The following is a 21,806-nucleotide window of genomic DNA, read 5'->3' as shown; positions in this document are numbered from 1 at the left end:
AAGGAGAAGAAGAGGGGGGGAGACGTGTCTGGAGGAAAGAGGAGGAAGGTAAAGAGCGTGGAACTGAGGGTAGGAACTTTGAATGTTGGCAGTATAACTGGTAAGGGGAGAGAGTTAGCTGATATGATGAAAAGAAGGAAGTTTGATATATTGTGCGTGCAAGAGACTAAATGGAAAGGGAGTAAGGCCAGGTGGATCGGAGGTGTATTCAATTTGTTCTATCATGGTGCGGATGGGAGGAGAATTGGGGTAGGGATTATTCTGAAGGAACAGTATGTCAAGAGTGTTTTGGAAGTGAAAAGAGTGTCAGACAGAGAAATGATTATGAAGCTGGAAATTAGAGGTGTAATGATGCATGTTGTTAGTGCATAACACAAGTTGGGTGTGTGATGGATGAGAAAGAAGATTTCTGGAGTGAGTTGGATGAAGTGATGGACAGTGTACCCAATAGACAGAAAATGGTGATTAGAGCGGATTTCAATTGACATGTTGGTGAAAGAGGACGAGGAGGCGATGGGTAGGTATGGTGGTAAGGAGAGTAATGAAGAAGGATCGGCACGGCTGTGGTGAATATATATTTTAAGAAGAGGGAAGAACATAGGGTGATGTACAAGAGTGGAGGAAGATGCACACGAGAAGATTATATCCTGTGCAGAATCTGTCTGCAGATCAGAATCAATCTGAAGGAGATTAACACTAGAATTAGAACAGTCTATGAAAAAACTCGTAAATCTGGCCCACCTTAAATCCCTTCGCACCTCTCGGTCATCATGGACCATAAGGCATATACTAATTCAGCGTAAGCAGGACCACTCAATAAAACTGACTAAAAAAAAAAATCAAGTGACAATTAGATACAAATAAGGCAGATTCACCAGCATTTGTGTCAGCTTTTATCCATCCAGATCAGAGAATTTCCAGTTGGATTGTCTCAAAACACCACTCACATCTACAGTTATTCCCACTTTCAAATAAAAACTAACAGCGTCAGATCCCTTGTGGGGCGGTAGTATGTATTGTGTTGGTGATTGAGAATATAAAAGTGAAAAAAAAATGCTAACTTTTACAAGTCCTATACATTTACAGCGGCTGTTACAGACTCAAATCAAATGTATGTTTTTTATTGTATAATATTAACAATAAGAGCAGCTCACTACTCAAAATGGTAAATATACAAGACAGTCAGGATCGAACCGGGGACTCTTGATTACAAGTCAGTAATTCGTGCCACTGCGCCACAGAAGCTGTTGCATCATCCTTAAACCTTCTTTGGACTTCATGCTTTACACATTATATAGTTTATGTCTGCATTTTGTCATTTATTACTAAAATATGAAAAACGTTTCTGTTTTAACGATGTGTTTACACAAATTATTCTAGAAACAGAACACACATGAAATGCATGTGTTCTAAATAATGATCTATTATTTCCATTCTAAAACTCCAGCACTTCACTCCCAGATAATGAAGACTGGAACTGGGAGAACTTTGTGCCCGTTCTGCGGCGGTGGGGGGATAGAATAGTAGGCTGCTTGCTGCTTGTCTCGATCGACTCATTTACAAGACAAAAGACACTGACTGAGAGGTGCGAAGGGATTTAAGATGGACCAGATTTACAAGTTTTTTCGTAGACTTTGGTAATGCTAGTGTTAAAGATTGCAAAGTGGTGGCAGGGGAAAGTGTAGTTATACAGCATAGGATGGGTCTGTAGGATGACGTTGGAGATCAAGAAGAGGAGTAGAGTGAGGGCAGAGCCAAGGATTAAATGGTGGAAGTTGAAAAAGGAAGACTGCAAGGTTGAGTTTAAGGAGGAGGTAAGACGAGCACTGGGTGGCAATGAAGAGTCACCAGATAGTTGGGCAACTACAGCAGAAGTAGTAAGGATGATAGCAAGGATGCTTGGTGTGACATCTGGACAGAGGAAGGCAGAAAAGGAAACCTGCTGGTGGAATGGGAAAGTACAGGACAGTATACAGTGGAAGAGGATGGCGAAGAAGACGTGGGATGGTCAGAGAGATGCAGAAAGACAAGAGTACAAGCAGATAAGGCTGGATCTGCACTACATCACCCTGGGATGGGATTAAACTGTATATCTTTATATATCTTTTTCATAATGCGCAATTTCAAAAACTATTTTTCAAAATATTCTCACTGGAGGTATAACAATTAATTTTATTTTCATACTATCAATTTCCCATTTACCGGCACAGGATAACTGTACACATTACATTATAATATAAAAAACATTAAATAAAATTATTAAAACATTATGCATTGTTTTGTTAGTAATCTTAGCAGATAAACAGTGAAATCAATAAACAGAATCAGAACGAATTCTTTAAAATGAAGAACCATCATTGTTTTTGTTTCTTTTCATGCTTATCTGTGTCATGAATATAAACAAAGATGTTTCCAGTTTATCTTTGAAACAAGCATTTTAAGGTAGAAATTACTTGATGTTTTATTAGAAGCCACTCTTTTGAAAAATTAAAATTTTGACTTCTATGAGAAGTGTGAGTGTTACGTTAATTGCGGATGCTAAGTTAGCCCTGTGTTTGTGTCAAATACTGTTGTGATGGATACTACCGCCCCTTCCAGGTCTGGATGCTGCCATTCACCCAGTGCTTTCTGGATAGGCTCTAGATGGGTCTAATAAAGTTCTGTTATACTATAAGACAGACATTATGCATTTTTTGTCTCATTACTGGAGTCTGTATGAAACAAAATCATATTATTCATTGCTGATCTGGCCACCATTCAATTTTGCTTAGTCCAGTGTCACAAACTCCATACAGAGCCATAGCAAGGTTTGCGGCAGCCACCTGCATAATTGGTATCCTGGTTGCAAAGTCGAAAAATGAATACAGCACTGATGTGCACAAAACCGAGTCCAAAACAGAACTGAGGGAATAGGGAAAAGGTGGAGGCTTTTAAAGGGGAAGACAGGAAGTGAGGTCAAAGGGGTCAGGCTCATGAGGTTCTTCAACCATAGGCTTGAGCCCGGATATGACATCACATGGGCTGGAGCCGGCAAGATCTTCTTCCATGGGCTCGGTCCTGGAAGTGACGTCAAGAGGACCAGGTGGAATCTCCTGTGAATGGTCTGCAGGAAAGGGAGAAAAAGAGTCAATGCACACTGTCACATCATGGTCTGATTCGGAATTGCCCTTACTCAAGCCCTTTAGCTGCCTCCCATGTGCACGTGTATGACACCAGTTTATTCTTGTATAGTGCTGATCACCGAGTACCAACTTAATCCCTTTAATATTATTTGTGAATTTCACAAGTTTACAAACTGTACCAGAATCTATGTCATTAATATAAATCAGAAAAATTTACTGCCCAAGAACAGACCCATGAGGAAAACCAAAAAACCTTTTGTCTCCTGCCAGTTAACCAACATGAGGTCAAGTTTTGTAATTTACCACTGATGCCAGTAGCTTCTAATTTCAAAATTATTCTTTGGTATGGTGCTGTGTCAAAGGCTGCTTGAAAGACTAAGTAAATTATATCATATGCTTTGCTTTTGTCAAGTACTCTAGTACCCTGTTCAAAAATATCTAACTGACTTTACCTTCCTCTCATACACCCATGGTGGCTGTTGTTTAGTATGTTCTTTTTGTATAGCTACTTTTATAATTTATTTCCTATTATAGTTTCCATTTTGCATAATATAGAAGTTAAGATTTATTGATCTGTAATCACCAGGATCTTTCTTTTCTATTTTAATATTTGTAAACTCAGAGCCTATTACTACTTCTGCCTGAGACATTCCATATATTTCTTCTTTTATACATACATGATGTAATTATTAAGGTGGAGAGAGATTGTATTGGATTGATGACTAGCCAGGTACCACGTTTAATGTAAAGAAAAGCAGGGTAAGTTCAAACAAAAAGTCACTGATGTCGCACATCCTCTGCTGGCTATGCATGCTGTAAATCTAGCAAGCTTCTCTCTGACTCAGGGTAACTTTTGTCCATGGAGCTCTGTGCATGTTGGATGTGAGTTCCTGATTGAATGCCCACTTTTGGGGTTGTTGTTCCTTAAATAGCAAAAAAGAAGAAACAGAAATTTCAGGCAAAATCGTTAAGTGATGAAATCGTTAAGTGTCCATCTCAGAACCTGTCCTCCAGTTTGTGGGTGAATGAGGAAAGGCATTACTGACAGTGGTCTCTCAGGCACTTGGCATGGTAGGCTTACATTGTTTCAGTGTCATAGATGTTTCCAATGTGCATATTTGAGTCAGGGCGGCACGGTGGCGCAGTGGGTAGCGCTGCTGCCTCGCAGTTGGGAGATCTGGGGACCCGGGTTCGATTCCCGGGTCCTCCCTGCGTGGAGTTTGCATGTTCTCCCCGTGTCTGCGTGGGTTTCCTCCGGGTGCTCCGGTTTCCTCCCACAGTCCAAAGACATGCAGGTTAGGTGCATTGGCGATTCTAAATTGGCCCTAGTGTGTGCTTGGTGTTTGTGTGTGTCCTGCGGTGGGTTGGCACCCTGCCCAGGATTGTTTCCTGCCTTGTGCCCTGTGTTGGCTGGGATTGGCTCCAGCAGACCCCCGCGACCCTGTGTTCGGATTCAGCGGGTTGGGAAATGGATGGATGGATATTTGAGTCAATGGATAAAATAATTATTTACTTAATTTTCTATTTGTTTTTTTTTATTTTTTATGCTGTGTTTGTCATTGTCACAAACTGTGTGAGCATTTTTGTTTCCTCTGTTGTTTTTCCAAGAGGGGCTTTCCAATTAAAGTTAGGAAATCCCCATGATCCTTACAAATTCATTATCTCACATAGGTCAAGTGTGATTAATTAATATACAATTACATGCATAAAATAACAGAATTTGGAGGCATGTAATAAACTCTAATCACCAAACAATTTTCCTTGTTAGATGTTGGAACCTCCAAATTTTTCTGATTATCTTCATGCGTGTCTTGCAATATCTTCTACTTTTTTAATGGATCAATCATTCAGTGACATCAGTCTATTATTCTTCTGGAATTTTGCTGCATTCCTGTCACAGCTCATTTATGCCACCCCACCCATCTCAACTTCTCTGCTGTGCTGCACAGCTTAAATGCACTACACTACTTTCAGATAAGTATTGGCTTTCTACTATGCTGAGATACTCTCAGGATATACTCCTGCATATTAAACAGTTTGTCCAGCGCAAATGGTCAGATTGGAATGTCCTAAAAGATACTGGTATTGTGTGGTGCCCGAAATTTTTACATCCCAGGTGAAGTCTCTGCCACCACAGAGCTGTAAATGGAAAGTTCACTGGAAGCATTTGTTTAGGAATATGCCATCCTACTCATGGCTTTAAAAGTAAGAGTGTCAGTGTGCTGAATTTTCAATATGCTAAAATTAACTCTGGTTATGGATCTGTGCACAATGAACCCTTGTTAGCAAATATTATATAATGCAAGATCTGTTAATGGCAAAGCATTGGTGCTATCAAAATTCATTACTGACTCCAACCTTGATATGCTATGCTTAACAGACACTTGGCTGAAAACCAAACAAATTTTCATCTCTTGTGGAGGTGACACCAGTCTCTACTTCACAGAGACTCGCAACTCAAGACAAGGCAGGGGGGTTGCAGTAATTGTTAGATATGAGTTAAATATCAAAGAATTCCAATTAAGGTTCACTGTCTTTCAAGTCTCTGGCTCTTAAAACTAATAATGAAATCTAGTCCTATCTTACTTATTGTTCTCTGTCCTCCCCCATTATACAATGGGTCTTTCTTATCTGATCTGACTGAACTTTTAACCCACTTACGTTTCATTTCCCAGACAGTCATTCTTCTTGGTGATTTCAACATCCATATTGACATTCCTATTTGTAAAATGAGGAATGAATTCCTGTTCTTGCTGGACTGATTTGACATGGTTCAACATGTTGATTTTCCTACCCACTCTGGTAATCATGTATTATACCTGATCTGCCCATCTGGCTTATCTGTCAGTAACATTTATAGCAGTGATATGGGCCCTCATTGACCATAAAGCAGAACTTTCGCTGTCTCATTACCTCTTCCTCCTCTTACCTGAAACTTGTCAATTACTTAATTTCTAATAACTGATGGAGCACTTTTAGTTTGGTATTACAGCGTAGCACAGCTGTGAAACTGCTTTGCTTCAGGTAACCAATGATTTACTTATAGCAGCAGACTCTGTAAAAACCAATGTATTAATTCTGTTAGACCTCAGTACAGCATTTTACACTGTCAAAAATGGCATTCTATTGTCCAAAATGAAGAAAATTCTGGGTATCTCTGCCGCTGCCCTACAGTGGTTTAAGTCCTATCTGACTGACAGGCAAGAGTTTGTTAATCGTGGCAACAGCAGATCCAACTCAGCATTGGTCACACAAGATGTTCCTCAAGGCTCTGTCCTCAGCCCTCTGCTCTTCTGCATCTACAATATATGCTTCCCCACAGCCATAATATCCGTAGGTTCGGAATGATTGATCATTTTTATGCAGATGATGCTCTATTTCAATGTTAAAACTGAAACTTCATCAGCACTTTCTCAGCTCACAACTTGTCTCAGTGAAATTAAAACCTGGATGGAGCAGAACTCTTTACAATTAAATTGCAGCAAAATTGAATTCCTGCAAACTGGCACTAAAGCACAGCTTAGAAAACTGAGCTCCTTTTTCAAACTCTTGACGATGATCTTTCCAGACCTCCTTCAAATGCAAGGAATCTTGGTGCCATTTTTGATTCCTCTCTTTCTTATTCTACCTAGATAAACCACATTAAGAAACTCTCTTACTTCCACCTTCATAACATATCCGGTGTTTTCTCATTCCTCACTTTTTCTAATGCTAAGAAACTTTTATCACATCCTGCATTGATTATTATAATTCCCTACTGGCAGGTGTCCCTGCAAATCTTATATCACAGTTCCAGTTGATTCAAACCTCTGCTGCAAAAGTCTTTATGTGAATCATTAACAGTGAACACATTACACCCAACCGGCTTCACCCTGTGTCTTATAGGATTGAATATAAAATTCTATTAATAACCTACATAGCTTTAAATGGTCTTGCACCAGACTACATTAATGACCTTCTCCATCACTATGCTCCTGTTCGGCCACTAAGGTCCTCTGATTCTGGCAAGCTTATTGTGTCTCACACTAACCTGCACTCTGTGGGTGACCGGGTCTTCAGCTGTAAAGTACCCAGACTTTGAAATGACCTCCCTAATTTAATTAGATCATTTTTTATACTTAGTTTTTTTCTTAAAAAAAAAAAAAACAACTTAAAATTAATCTGTTCAGGAAGGCTTTTAACTTAACCTAATATTCTGCTCCTTCTTTCAGTTTACCTTTCTGCCCAGATGCTCAGTATGACTTGTCAGTCAGTCAGTCATTGTCCAACCCGCTATATCCTAACACAAGGTCACAGGGGTCTGCTGGAGCCAATCCCAGCCAGCACAGGACGCAAGGCAGGAACAAATCCCTGGGCAGAGCGCCAGCCCACCGCAGGGCACACACACACACACACACATCCACACACCAAGCACACACATGGGACAATTTAGGATCGCCAATGCACCTAACCTGCATGTCTTTGGACTGTGGGAGGAAACCCACACAGACACGGGGAGAGCATGCAAACTCCACGCAGGGAGGACCCGGGAAGCGAACCCCAGTAAAACTTATGTGCATATTATATCACAAATTATATTATTTGCTCAGGATTTTCTTCTAGTATTTAGTATTTTACTCTAGTTTATGGTCTTTTATTCTATTTAGTGCTTTGTATATCCTGTATTTATCTTTGCAAAAAATATTTGTATTCATCCATCCATCCATCCATTTTCCAACCCACTGAATCCGAACACAGGGTCACGGGGGTCTGCTGGAGCCAATCCCAGCCAACACAGGACACAAGGCAGGAAACAATCCTGGGCAGGGTGCCAACCCACCACAGGACACACACAAACACACCCACACACCAATCACACACTAGGGCCAATTCAGAATCGCCAATCCACCTAACCTGCATGTCTTTGGACTGTGGGAGGAAACCGGAGTACCCGGAGGAAACCTACACAGACACGGGGAGAACATGCAAATTCCATGCAGGGAGGACCCGGGAAGCGAACCCCAGTAAAACTTATGTGCGTATTATATCACAAATTATATTATTTGCTCAGAATTTTCTTCTAGTATTTAGTATTTTACTCTAGTTTATGGTCTTTTATTCTATTTAGTGCTTTGTATATCCTGTATTTACTTTGCAAAAAATATTTGTATTCAATATTACATATTTCTGCTCTTCTTTTGGAGACTCTGAGAAGTGCTTTGATCATGGGAAAGGCACTGTATAAATAAAACTTATTATTATTATAGCTTAACCCACAGTGATATTAACATGTTTCCTTTGACTGTTTTAATCTTATGAGCCTGAATATTATTTTTTACAAATGGTTTCACACATTCACCTTTCCTTTCTTATCTGTCTTCCATTAAGGGTGCATAGCTGCTAATATTATATTCCTTTCCATCACCCTCATTTAGCCATTACTCTGTAATTCCTATGATTTCGTAGTCCAAGGCCAGTACTGTTGGCTGTAGTTAATGTCTTTTGTTTCTAATGTGCCTCACACTAAGAAGATAACCTTATAAAAGAGGAATGCTACTTACTGTCACTTTTGTCTCTAATATTGTTTGTTCCAACATGAACCACAACAAGAGATTTTATTACCAGTTTTATCTTCTTGTTCTTTTTTGAAAATTCTTTATACATGTTTTATGCATTGCATGTACAGTATATGACATTTCAATTACATTTTTCCTGTAAATCTGTTTTTTTACTCTGTAGTGCAGTATGTAGCTCTTTTGAAATAGATATAACATTTTTAGCAGGTTTTCATTGAATGTTTCTACGATTACAAAATGGACAGTTAGTTGTTTAATTGATTTACAGATTTCAAGTTTTTTGTAGTCATTTTTTATTATATATAAAAGAATGGAAGCTGTTTTGATGTGTGAGAAGCAGTACACAAACTATGGAACTCATTATTTCTTTGTGACAAAACAAATGTAGGAGTTTGCATGGTTTTCTTTGTTCTCTTTGGAAGCATGTAATAACTGTCAACGGTTGTTTTTGTTGTTTTTAAGAAAAAAGCCTTAGCTTTCATTGTTTATGAGCCTAAAATACTGCATTTGTCAGTTGATGCATCTGTACTTTTTACTGTAGTGCTTATGAAGTGTTTCTTTCTTTCAGTGTACTCTGGATTTATCAAAAGAAATTGTTCAGGAGTTATATAACGTAGAGAAAATGTGTAGAGCTTTATCTTTTGAGGTTATTCTGAATTCTGCAAAGGTAAGACCTAATAATAAAATGACCGTTCATTTTTTACAGAATAATGTTTCATATGTGTCATAATGTCCAAATAATGAATATAAATAAAATCTGAATTAGACAAAGGAATAATTGTCTTTCTGATGGGTTTCTCTTTCTAGTTTTGCAGCTGGGAAGCCACATGTGTGAAATTTGCAATATGCTTGTACACCTTCATGCTCTTCCATGTCTGCTCTGAAGTTGGTGTGCAAGTGTGTACCCTCAGATCAACAGTGTCATGTCATTGTCTAACTCGCTTATAGACCAGGGTCATGGAGAATCTTTGGACTTGAACCTGTGTTAGCTAGCACAGTGTACAAGGCAGGAACAAACCCTGGACACAGCGCCAGTCCATCTGATTAACAGTGCAACATCTTTTTTTAGTCTCTATAGAAAATCTTTTAGATCTCCAAAAACCAAAAAAAAAATGTTCAAGTAATTTGAAAAATGTGTGGAAACCAACCTATGTATGCTTTTGCTGAAATCCTTTAGTCCTTACACATAATCTCAGGGAGCCAGAACCAATTTGGGCAGCTGTGGGCACAAGGCACGAAGTGAGCCTAGACAGGCTGCCAGTCCATCACGGGGCAAACTCATACATACCCCCCACTCTCATATTGGTCCAATTTAGAGACTTAATAAATGGGTTGTGATAGAAAAATTGTGTCAACCGAAGAGAACTTATACTATAAAAAGGAGAACATGCAGCCTCCACACAAACTAATGACCAGGCTAGTATTTGAACACAGGTTGCTGGAGCTCTGAGGCAGCAGCACAGACCACTGTACTACCTTATAAGTCTACAGTTTGAACCATATGGACCCTTTTAAGGCCATCAGACCTTTGGTAAGCAGGTTATGTAATCTGAAAAGCAACATGTTTTGAGTTTTTAGAATGGCTGCAAACTCCTGATTTGTTTTACATTTTTAGTTTGGCTTACCACATTGGGTTATGTTTAGATATTGTCCATTTTTACAGCCAACATCTGGCTCTAATTTACAGGAGAAAAGAATATGTATATTTGTAAATATTCATTGTAAATGCCTCATTAAGTTTCTGTGATTCATATTTGAACGTTACATGTTATTAAAGATTAAAAAACTGAACTGAGGTACAACGAGCAATATTTCCTTCCTTGCATATCACATTTTTATGTTACATAACCAAATTGGTTTTTTTTTTGTTACCATGAACTTGAAAATGGAATAACTCCTGTCACAATGATTCAACATTAACTAGTGACGACTTTGGACTTCATATCAAAATGTGTGTCTGTGTTAATCAGCATTATTTTATAATCTATTGAAAGTAACAGTTGGCTCCAAAAAGATCATTTGAGATGGTATTTCTGAAAATACATCAAAGCTGTTGGCTGAAATACTTGGCATATTTGTATATGTTTGTACTGCTCATTTTATACCTTTTTTTACTGTTTTACTTGTAATTCTGGTGGCAATATTTATGTGGTGGCATATTTTCCACTATTTATTTTCTCATACCTTTTGATTATTTTTTGGAGTAACATCTTAGCTATGTTTTTTTCTCAATGCTTTTGACATGTGACTGCACTTCATACTTTGGTCACTGTAGCTGATAATTGTGTACATGCCCTAGTTTCTTCTAAATCTAAAAGGAGTTTATGTTAAGATGATGAGCAGCTGTAAAGTGACCATGAATAAGAGAAGGTGATTTTGTTCCTGTGTGTGCCTTTAACTGGACTAGTATCCTATCCCTGGTTCCTTTCATGCTTTGTACCCATCTCTACAGGGATAGAACCTGAATGCCCCAATCCTTTATTTGAAAAAAATAGCTACATTTCATGAAGATCACACACAGGTGCTCCTCTACTATGATACTCTGTCTAATTCTATTTTATTAGTGGTCAGATATCTGTAAAACTCTTATTTCTCTCATTTCTTGTGAGATCTCCTCATAATCATGAGAGCACTATGCCATTATGCAATGTACTGTTTTATTTCTGCATTTTGTATTTTTATGCATCAGCTTGACTAGTAACTGATAATTTTATTATACCATAATATGTAAATACCAGCAGTAGACTGGTATCATTTCTAGTGTTATTTCCTGTCTTGTGCCCAGTGCTGATGTGACAAGCAGGCTCTGGCCTTGCAACCCTGAATTGGCTAAGCATGTGCAATTACAAAAAAGTGCAGTGAATTAGATTCACATACATATAAAATTTGACAGACAAGAGAAGACCATTCAGTCCATTAACCTTACAGTAAATATTGTCTATTTATCCCATAGTCCTTTGCAGTTTGTTAATTGGCTCTGTCCTCAGCTTTGAAATGCAATTGCTCTTTCCTTTATGATAGGAGGCTTGCTAGACTACTGGGGCATAGCAGGCAAGGGTGGGACAGTCAGAGGCAAGGGATAGCAGGACCCTAGGAAAGAGACCAAGGCATTCACTAACAGGGCTGACACATGCTGTTTTTCCTTTGCTTGCTGAAAGAACGTCATCAATGAGTGGTTTATACAATGAATGTCCCAGAACAGAGAAGAGGTGTAGAGATACCTTGGCAAAGACATTGGTATGGACAGGCACGAAAGGGCTGTATTAAAAATTGCCTTTTCAGAGTAATTAAAAGCTCAGGGGAACAGATACACCAGGCACCAACAGTAGAAGCTCTAGCATGGAGGTGTGTGGCAAACACAGAGCAGCATCTGACTTTTCATCCTCATGCAGTCTGCTCCTTGCTATCACTTTCTGGAAACGTTGCACCTTCTGACTCAATGTGACACTCCTGCTTAGATAACCTGTGCCATGGGTTACTTATCTCTTGGGCAGTGCTCCCTAGAATGTTGTTCAATAAATAAGATGTTTCTAGTTAGTTTGCTGTCATTCCGGTGTCTTATCTCCACATTATCTGTAACTGTTGTCTCCCTGCACTAAATCTACAGGTGTTTGGCCACACACAATTGATAAGTGCTTCAGTCTACTGGCTATATAATATTGTTTTATATTTTGCATACTAACAAAATTTGGTCTTGACCACTGATGATCTTAATATGCCCTCTCTAGGTACTCTTCCAAAACACCAGGATGCTTCTCTGTACACAATCTTTACGCTGAACGTTCTTGTTTCTTCAGATGCAGGGCCGTAGTTTACTTTTGTTTTAGTAATGTTCCTCTTTATGCAAGTATGTTGTTTATTTTCTATCCTTATTTTGACATTGGGTTGATGGGAATATTGGATACATAAATATAATTTTCTTTCCATTTCTTCCTTTATTTTACAAGCACAGTGTTTTACCATTGTGAGTAGTTTTAGAAGGATCACTTATGTGCATATTATAATTCTTAATAATACTTAAGTAAAAATACTTCATGGCTAGAGTACTGACTAATTGCTGAACAGGTCTGCATGATTAATGTTTCACTGTTCATTCAGTTGTGTCTGCTACACCGAACTATATATAAACTAACTGGAGTAATTCAATATACCAGGGCAAGTGGTTAATAAAGCTCTTTTGTATTGCGAAGTAATCACAAAGTTATTTCTGTTTTTTAGAAAAAATGTATGTGCTTGAAGGAAAATATGTAAAATTTTGATTATTATGCATTTAATTACAATTAAAAATCTTAATCATGAGATTGCATTAAGTGCAATTCATGTTTCGAAACACATGCACACACACACACTATATAAATATATATATATATAATAGTGATACAAACACAGACCAGACATCATAAAAAGGTTTGGGGCAGCCACCCGTATGTTATCCCTGGCTTCAAAAGGTTTTTAAATTGACAGAAATGTTCGCAATACTGAGTCCAAAACAGAACTGATTTTCTTGGTGGTAAGATGGTGGCTTTAAAGGCCCATATAGGAAGTGACGTCATCGAGGGAGCTGGACCCGTAAGTGATGTCATCGAGGGGGCCTGACCCGGAAGTGACGTCTTCTGAGGTACTGGAACCTGGCAGGATTTCTCGGGAACAGTCTGCAGGGAACTGAGAAAGACAGTTAGTGCACCCCGCCGCCCCTGGGTCGGATGTCGTATTACCATTACTGTAAGCCCTTTAGCTGCCTCCTACTCGCAAGTGTATGACAAGGCCCCCCCCTTAGCCCAGACCCATCGGGTCAGGCGACCTGCACCGAGAGGTCGTGAGCACGAGAGAGGGCATCAGCGTTGGTAAGGAGAGAGCCCTTACGATGAATGAGCGAAAACTTGTAAGGTTGTAGGTCAAGAAACCACCTAGTGACCTGTGGATTCAACACTTTGTGAAGGGCCATCCACTGTAAAGGAGCATGATCTGACACAAGAGTGAACTGTCAGCCCAAGAGGTAGTACCTCAACTATGTAATCACCCATTTAATCGCCAGGGCTTCCCTTTCCACCGCCGCATACCTGGTCTCTCGATCCAGCAGTTTCCGGCTTAGGTACATGATGGGGTGTTCAACACCATCGACACTTTGGCTCAACACGGCACCGAGGCCTGTGTCCAAAGAGTCTGTCTGGAGAATGAACTGGAGAGAAAAATTAGGAGCTTTTAATACTGGTGCTGAAGTAAGAGCCTATTTTAAGTCATAGAACGCAGCTTCCGTCTTGTCAGTCCATACCACGTTGTTAGGAGCTCTTTTCTTCGTCAAATCAGTAAAGGGCACTCTCTCAGAAAACCGAGGTGCAAACCGGCGGTAGTACCTGACTAATCCGAGAAATGCTTGGACTTGCCGCTTGGTTCGCGGATGGGACCATTTCAAAATGGCATCTATCTTTGAACACTGTGGCTTCACGGTGCCCCGACCCACCAGGTAGCCTAAATATTTAGCTTCTTTCAGTCCAAAGAAGCATTTCTTTGGATTGATTCGGAGCCCAGCTTTTCCCAGTGTCCGCAACACCGCTCTGACTTGCTGTACGTATTCCTTCCATGTTCTGGAGTAGATGACGACGTCATCCAGATAGGCAGCACTATACGCATTATGGGGATGGAGCACTTTGTCCACCAGACGCTGGAAAGTTGCAGGAGCCCCATGTAACCCGAATGGAAGGACACGATACTGCCAGTGTCTGCTAGGGGTGCTAAACGCCATCTTCACCTTTAAGGAATCCGTTAAAGGAATCTGCCAGTACCCCTTTGTCATGTCAAATGTGGTCAAGAACCTTGCTTGGCCCAGCCTTTCGAGGAGGTCATCCATGCAAGGCATGGGATAAGCATCAAATTGGGAGACTTGGTTAAGCCGACAGAAGTCATTGCAAAACCTACAACTGCCATCAGGTTTAATAACCAAGACGATTGGACTGAACCAGGGACTAAAACTTTCCTCTATCACGTCCCTTGGTCTGTTAGGACTTCTTTAGGGATGCCACATCACGCAAAGACCCCTACTAGTTCCCACGCGATTGCTTTAGATGTAGCTGAGCGCAAAGGAACAGCTATCGGGTATTGGGTCGCATAATCCATGAGGACTAATATATATTTGTGTCCTCGAGCTGAGGGCTCTAAGGGTCCCACTATATCGACCCCTATTCTTTCAAAGGGAACGTCAATTAGGGGAAGGGGAATGAAAGGAGCACGGTCCCTCCTAGGAATTTGCCATAATTGACACTCCGGACAAGAAATACAAAAACGGCGAACCTCCTTATTAATTCCCGGCCAATAAAATCTGAGCTTGATCTGCTCTAAGGTTTTTTCAATGCCTAAATGACCTCCAAGGAGAAAAGAATGTGCCAATTCACAAATCTGCTGCCGGAAGGTTCGTGTGATTAACAACAATTTCTGGACCTCCCCCTAATGCTTGGCGACCCGATATAATAAGTCATTCTCTATTAAGAAGTGAGGGCTTTGTGGCATGGACTGATGTGTGCGTTGGCCATTAACGAGAACAAGTGCGTTTTTTGCAAATTTAAGGGAGTCATCATTCCATTGCTCCCTTTTAAAAGAAGCCAGCATTTCTCTAAATTGAAAATCAATTTGGGAGAGAGGATCCGGGTTGACCTCAAGGGGCGGAGATTCTTCCCGAATCGTCGTGGCGTGTGTGGATGACGTTTCCATCTGCGACAGTCCCAGAGTCTCTCCGTCCTCCTCACGGGCTTCCGTACCTCTCTCTGCCGGCTGAATACACAGCGTGGAGACAGCTTCAGATGAATCATCCTCATCTATAACTAGGCCCAAGTATGGATCAGGAGTAGCCTGTGGTTCACAGCATTTACTATTAGACCAGTCCCGCCCCAGAATTACTGGAAAAGGTGGATCAGGGAGGACTGCTACGGGGAATTTTTTAGCGATCCTCCTTGAGAAATGAAAACTAGGCCGGATTTATAGGTATGGACTTCTCCGTGAATACATTTAACACTGGTCTTTACTTTCATCCATTGTCGTGGTAAGACATATCGGCAATCAACAATGGAAATGTTGCTGCTGGAGTCGAACAATGTGCTGAGTTTGTAACCATTTACGACTACTTGTCCCGTATGGGAAACCATCAGGGGATTAGCAAGGGCACACAAACCGCTCTCCGTCCTCCGCCTGCATTCTGCCTCGTTCCCAGATAGGTTATCCGCCAAGCGGTCCGGGGACTTTGGAACAGGCTCCAGTTTATGTGGAAGAGACTTATGGTGTAGGAATGTAATCTCTAGGGAATCCTCTAGAGGACCGTTCTGCTCTCCCAGATTTCGAGGCTGACTTTGGTTTTTTTATGAGCTGTATCAGCTCTTCCATTGAATGGAATCCTCCCCAGACCAACTGGGCAAAGTGAAGGGGAAGCCCTTGTAAAAAAAATAAAACAGGCTATTTGCTGCACTATTTGGAAGAGGGTTAATTCAAACGTCCTTAGCCATAATGACACCTGTTCCCAGAGGGCCATAGCTTGCCCCCGAACTGATCCCTTAGGATCAAATTTCCAAGTCTTTATTTTCCCTGCCTGCTGGTTTGGGGCTAACCCATTTTTAGCTGGGTCCTTGGTCCCAATGGGTGGCTCAGCTCTCTCGTCCAAGAGAACATAATAAGCCCTTTTTGTTTCATCCCCAGAAACCAGCCTACGTCTGTATCTCTCCTCTACACTCTCCTTCTGGTAAGATACTAGCCCAGGGTTGCACTTACGGAGCGGAGCTTGTACCGAGACTTTCCTGACCACCGGACGAACTCCCCACCCAGAAACTCGGCCCTGATACTTTCCTACCTAGCTGAAGTTTAGGTCCTGTCCTGGTTTCTTCTGGGACAAAATCCTGCCGGCTACGCCACTGTGATACAAACACAGACCAGACATCATAAAAAGGTTTGGGGCAGCCACCCATATAATACCCTGGCTGCAAAAGGTTTTTAAATTGACAGAAATGTTCGCAATACTGAGTCCAAAACAGAACTGATTTTCTTGGTGGCAAGATGGTGGCTTTAGACGTCATTAAGGGGGCTGGTCCCGGAAGTGACGTCATCAAGAGCACCGGACCCGTAAGTGACATCATCGAGGGGGCCTGGACCCGGAAGTGACATCTTCTGAGGTACTGGAACCTGGTAGGATTTCTCGGGAACGGTCTGCAGGGAACTGAGAAAGACAGTTAGTGCACCCTGCTGCCCCCTGGTTGGATGTGCTATTACCATTACTTAAGCCCTTCAGCTGCCTCCTACTCACACGTGACAATATATATATATATATATATTTATATATATATATATATACATATTAATAAAAGGCAAAGCCCTCACTGACTGACTGACTGACTGACTGACTCATCACTAATTCTCGAACTTCCCGTGTAGGTGGAAGGCTGAAATTTGGCAGGCTCATTCCTTACAGCTTACTTACAAAAGTTAGGCAGGTTTCATTTCGAAATTCTACGCGTAATAGTCATAACTGGAACATATTTTTTGTCCATATACTCTAATGGAGGAGGCGGAGTTACGTATCGCATCATCACGCCTCCTACGTAATCACGTGAACTAAAAACAAGGAAGAGATTTACAGCACGAGTCAAACGCGGGAACGAAGGTAAATGACGTTAATTTTTGACTGTCTTTTAATACTGTGTAAGCATACATATTAACACATGTGCAATTAAACGTGTGCATTTACAGGGTGATTTCTCAGGCTTAAAAGCTCGCCTTTTATCAAATGCGGGAACAAAGGTAACTGACGTTGTTCACTGTCTTTTAATACTGTGTAACCATACATATTTACACATGTGCAATTAAACGTGTGCATTTACGGGGTGATTTCTCAGGCTTAAAAGCTCGCCTTTTACTAAAAAGGTAAATGCAAAACTATTTTCAATCATTCTATGATCTGCTTCTCACAACTGAAGGCACCGTGGCTGATGGTAAATGACGTTAATTTTTGAGTGTTTTTTAATACTGTGTAAGCATACATATTAACACGTGCAATTAAACGTGTGCATTTGCGGGGTGATTTCTCAGGCTTAAAAGCTCGCCTTTTATCAAACGCGGGAACAAAGGTAAATCACGTTCTTCACTGTCTTTTAATACTGTGTAACCATACATATTAACACATGTGCAATTAAACGTGTGCATTTACAGGGTGATTTCTCAGGCTTAAAAGCTCGCCTTTTACTAAAAAGGTAAATGCAAAACTATTTTCAATCATTCTATGATCTGCTTCTCACAACTGAAGGCACCGTGGCTGATGTTACATCACTTGCTGTCCAACCATAAGCTTTACCTGGTAGGTAACCAGACACTCACTTCACTCCCTTTCGGGAATCGAAGCTCTGAGGTTTTCTTTTGTTCTTAATTAAAATTTAAAAGCAATACTTCACCGCTGCTAAGCCCCTCTAGCGCTGACGTCCGAGGTTCGATTACCGTAAGCAAGTGCAGTGAGTGTGTAATTACATTCACGGCATTCGTAGTCTGATTCACAATCTGATTGTATGGGTGGTTACCTACGAGGTAACGCTTATACTTGGCCACCAAGTCAGGTCGAAGTGATCACTCGAGTAACGGCAGCTTCACAAAAAAACAGATCCTTAACAAACTGTTATTAGTATATTTTCCCTCAATTTAAAAACGTTTTATTTTCTTCTTAATAAAAATTTAAAAGCGGTACTTCGCCGGTGCGAAGCGCGTTGATTTGACCGACTGACACATACAGACATATTCATGAGTGCAGGTACTTCGGAAAGAAAGCACCGTGTAAACCTAAAGTTTAAATTAAGTTCATAGACCTACAACAGGTTGCCATTCATTTGAGGCAAGATTGCTTTTCTTCTGTACAACTATACGTTGCATTCTCAAGAGTGTGCTTGCACGGCTTCAGATATATATGTATATATATATGTATGTCTATATATAAATATGTAAGCTTATAAGTACTGCCTTACTTCTCTTTAAGAAAGGAAGATGTAATGATACTTGATTTAAACGATTCCATGTCTTCCTGGGTTTGCGTAGCTTATTGTCAATATCTTTACACCTGTTTTTAACACTTATTTACTGAAACGGGCTTTCACGAAAAAAGTTAGGGCTTTGCTACAGGATACACCTTTCACAAGTTAAGCAAGTAAAAATAAAATATATATTTCTGTTTTATTTAAACCTTTTAAGTTCGTATGCATAGCCCCATTTGGCTGTTTAATTTTTTTTTTTCTTTCTTCAGTAATATTTAATCTCCTTAAAGAAAAAGAACATATCCATTTTACTTTTTTTGTACCTCTTTAGTAATATTTTAGTGTAAAAGGATAACCAGTATTTAAACCTTTTATGTTACTTTATACATTTATTTTACACAATGTTGAAAAATTAATAAGAAAGCTACATATTTTGGCAGCTGCTGCTTTCTTTTTCAATGAAATGAAAAAAGCTCTCCAAGACAAAACGTCAATGAAGAAGAAACAGTTTGCACTATCTAAAAATCAGAAACCCTCATTTATAAAAGTTTGCTGCAGATGACTTAATTGAAAATAAATGAATAGTTCCTATGTGTATAATACATATTTATCTATTTTACTTATGCCTTTATTCCACCAACTTACAACGTCTGAGGTACAATTTCTTACATTACTTTTGTTTTTTGCAGCACAGGCAGGTGAAGTGACTTCCTCACGTTCACACAATGGTGTCAGTACCAGGATTTGAACTGACAAGCTCCGGGTTTACTGAAATATTACTGAACAAAGAAAAAAAACGAAAACGGGCAAATACGGCTATGCATACAGATGTCCATCCGTCCATTATCCAACCAGCTATATCCTAAATACAGGAGCCAATAAGTACATATGTTTATATATAGTATATATATATATATATATATATATATATATATATATATATAATATGTGAATGTATGTATGTATATATGTATGTCTATATATATATATGTAGATATGTAAATTTGTATATGTATATATATATGTTTATGTGGATGTGTATATACGTATGTATATGTAGATATGTGTATATGTAGATATGTATATATATATATGTATATGTATATATATGTTTATGTGTGTCTGTGTGTGTATATCTATAATAATAAAAGGCAAAGCCCTCACTGACTGACTGACTGACTCACTCACTGACTGACTGACTCATCACTAATTCTCCAACTTCCCGTGTAGGTGGAAGGCTGAAATTTGGCAGGCTCATTCCTTACAGCTTACTTACAAAAGTTAGGCAGGTTTCATTTCGAAATTCAAAGCGTAATGGTCATAACTGGAACATATTTTTTGTCCATACACTGTAATGGAGGAGGCGGAGTCACGTATCGCATCATCACGCCTCCTACGTAATCACGTGAACTAAAAACAAGGAAGAGATTTACAGCACGAGTCACACGCGGGAACGAAGGTAAATGACGTTAATTTTTCACTGTCTTTTAATACTGTGTAAGCATACACATTAACACATGTGCAATTAAACGTCTGCATTTACGGGGTGATTTCTCAGGCTTAAAAGCTCACCTTTTATCAAACGCGGGAAGAAAGGTAACTGACGTTGTTCACTGTCTTTTAATACTGTGTAACCATACATATTAACACATGTCCAATTAAACGTGTGCATTTACGGGGTGATTTCTCAGGCTTAAAAGCTCGCCTTTTACTAAAAAGGTAAATGCAAAACTATTTTCAATCAGTTTATTGAAACGCTCCCGTTAAGGATTGCAATAACATATTCGCGAGATAAAAGAACGAAGTAGGGGGAAATGGAGGAACAGCCGCAAACAGCGAAGAGCAAAAAATTAATTAAACAATTCAGAACGGAGCGAGTTAAGCATACAAGCATGTTCATAAGGGAAACAAAGCACGGTGTAAAACGTAAGTTTAAATTAAGTTTATAGAAACGCTCCCGCTGCGGATTGCAATAACATATTCGCGAGATAAAAGTTTAATCAGAAGACACGAGGTATAAACGAAGCACACGCCGTGGCGCAACGTTAGGGGCAACAGTTTCAACCATTCTATGATCTGCTTCTCGCAACTGAAAGACGGCACATGGCGGATGTTAGCCGACTTGCTGACCGCAACGTTAGGGGCTTCAACTATGGCGCTGACGCAACATCTCAGTGCCAACACTTTGCAGACTGTACTTAAAAGACACGCCCTCCTCACTGGACAGTTAAAAACACCAATCAAACTAACGATGACATCAAGTATTACCCAATCAAAAGTAGGAAAGGAGGCATCTTCATAAAATGCGTGTGGGATGATTTGCATGAGACGCTGCTTTAAAAAAAAAATGATACAAAAAATACGGGATAAATCCCGTCCAGTATTGATTCAAAACGGGACGCGCAATTTCATTCTCAAACGCGGCACGATTCCGTATTTTAAAGGATGGGTGGCAACCCTACAGTGCCAGGTAACCACCCATACAATCAGATTGTGATTCAGACTAGGAATGCAATGAATGTAATTACCCCGATCTACATACAAGGCGAAAGTCTTGCAACATTCAAAGATGATGGTTTGGGATAATTAGTACTTATTAAGTACAACATTGAACATAAAAGAGCTTATGAAGCCTTGAACCGAAAAAAGCAAGATCTCAGAGATCGTAAAAAAAAAAAAGGAGGTAATGTCGTTTTACTCGCTGTACATTTTAGTCAAACATTACCAGTTATTCCACGAGGGAGACCAGCAGATGAACTCAACGCGTGTTTAAAATCCATGCTTCTCCCACGGTCGGTTATATGTCGCGTGTTCTCGGGTAGGTACACCAAAAAATTTATACATTTAAGCATGTAATGGGCAAAGAAAAAATGACGTATACCCGAAGGCACTGCAGTAGTACTCAATGTAACTTTACTTCTTAAATGTTAATGTTTTACTGTTTAATAATTTATACGCTTCTTATATATTGTTCAAATTCTTTTATCAAAATACCAGTGACAGCGCAATGCACGATAACATGGAGTGAATACACCATACGCATCTGCCCACGGCCGCCCTGGTGTGCGCAGATAGGAGTTGATTCTAAAATAAAATAAACATAAAAACAGCAATACATTCATCACCCATAAAGCGGATAG

The 21,806-nt window shown here is 39.8% G+C and overlaps 1 protein-coding gene across 2 annotated transcripts in view; it reads left to right on the top strand.

The window, feature by feature from the left end:
- The window catches only part of LOC114652678 (uncharacterized), a 120,475-nt gene that overhangs the window by 74,246 nt on the left and 24,423 nt on the right, over positions 1–21,806 (top strand). For both annotated transcript variants that reach the window (XM_028803011.2, XM_028803010.2), the window contains exon 10: positions 9,246–9,344. In XM_028803011.2, the coding sequence (XP_028658844.2) occupies positions 9,246–9,344 (99 nt within the window). The remainder of the gene's footprint in view (positions 1–9,245; positions 9,345–21,806) is intronic.

This window comes from Erpetoichthys calabaricus, chromosome 5 (assembly GCF_900747795.2).
Source record: "Erpetoichthys calabaricus chromosome 5, fErpCal1.3, whole genome shotgun sequence".
Lineage (NCBI taxonomy): Eukaryota > Metazoa > Chordata > Cladistia > Polypteriformes > Polypteridae > Erpetoichthys > Erpetoichthys calabaricus.
This window is presented reverse-complemented; position numbering and strand designations above follow the sequence as displayed.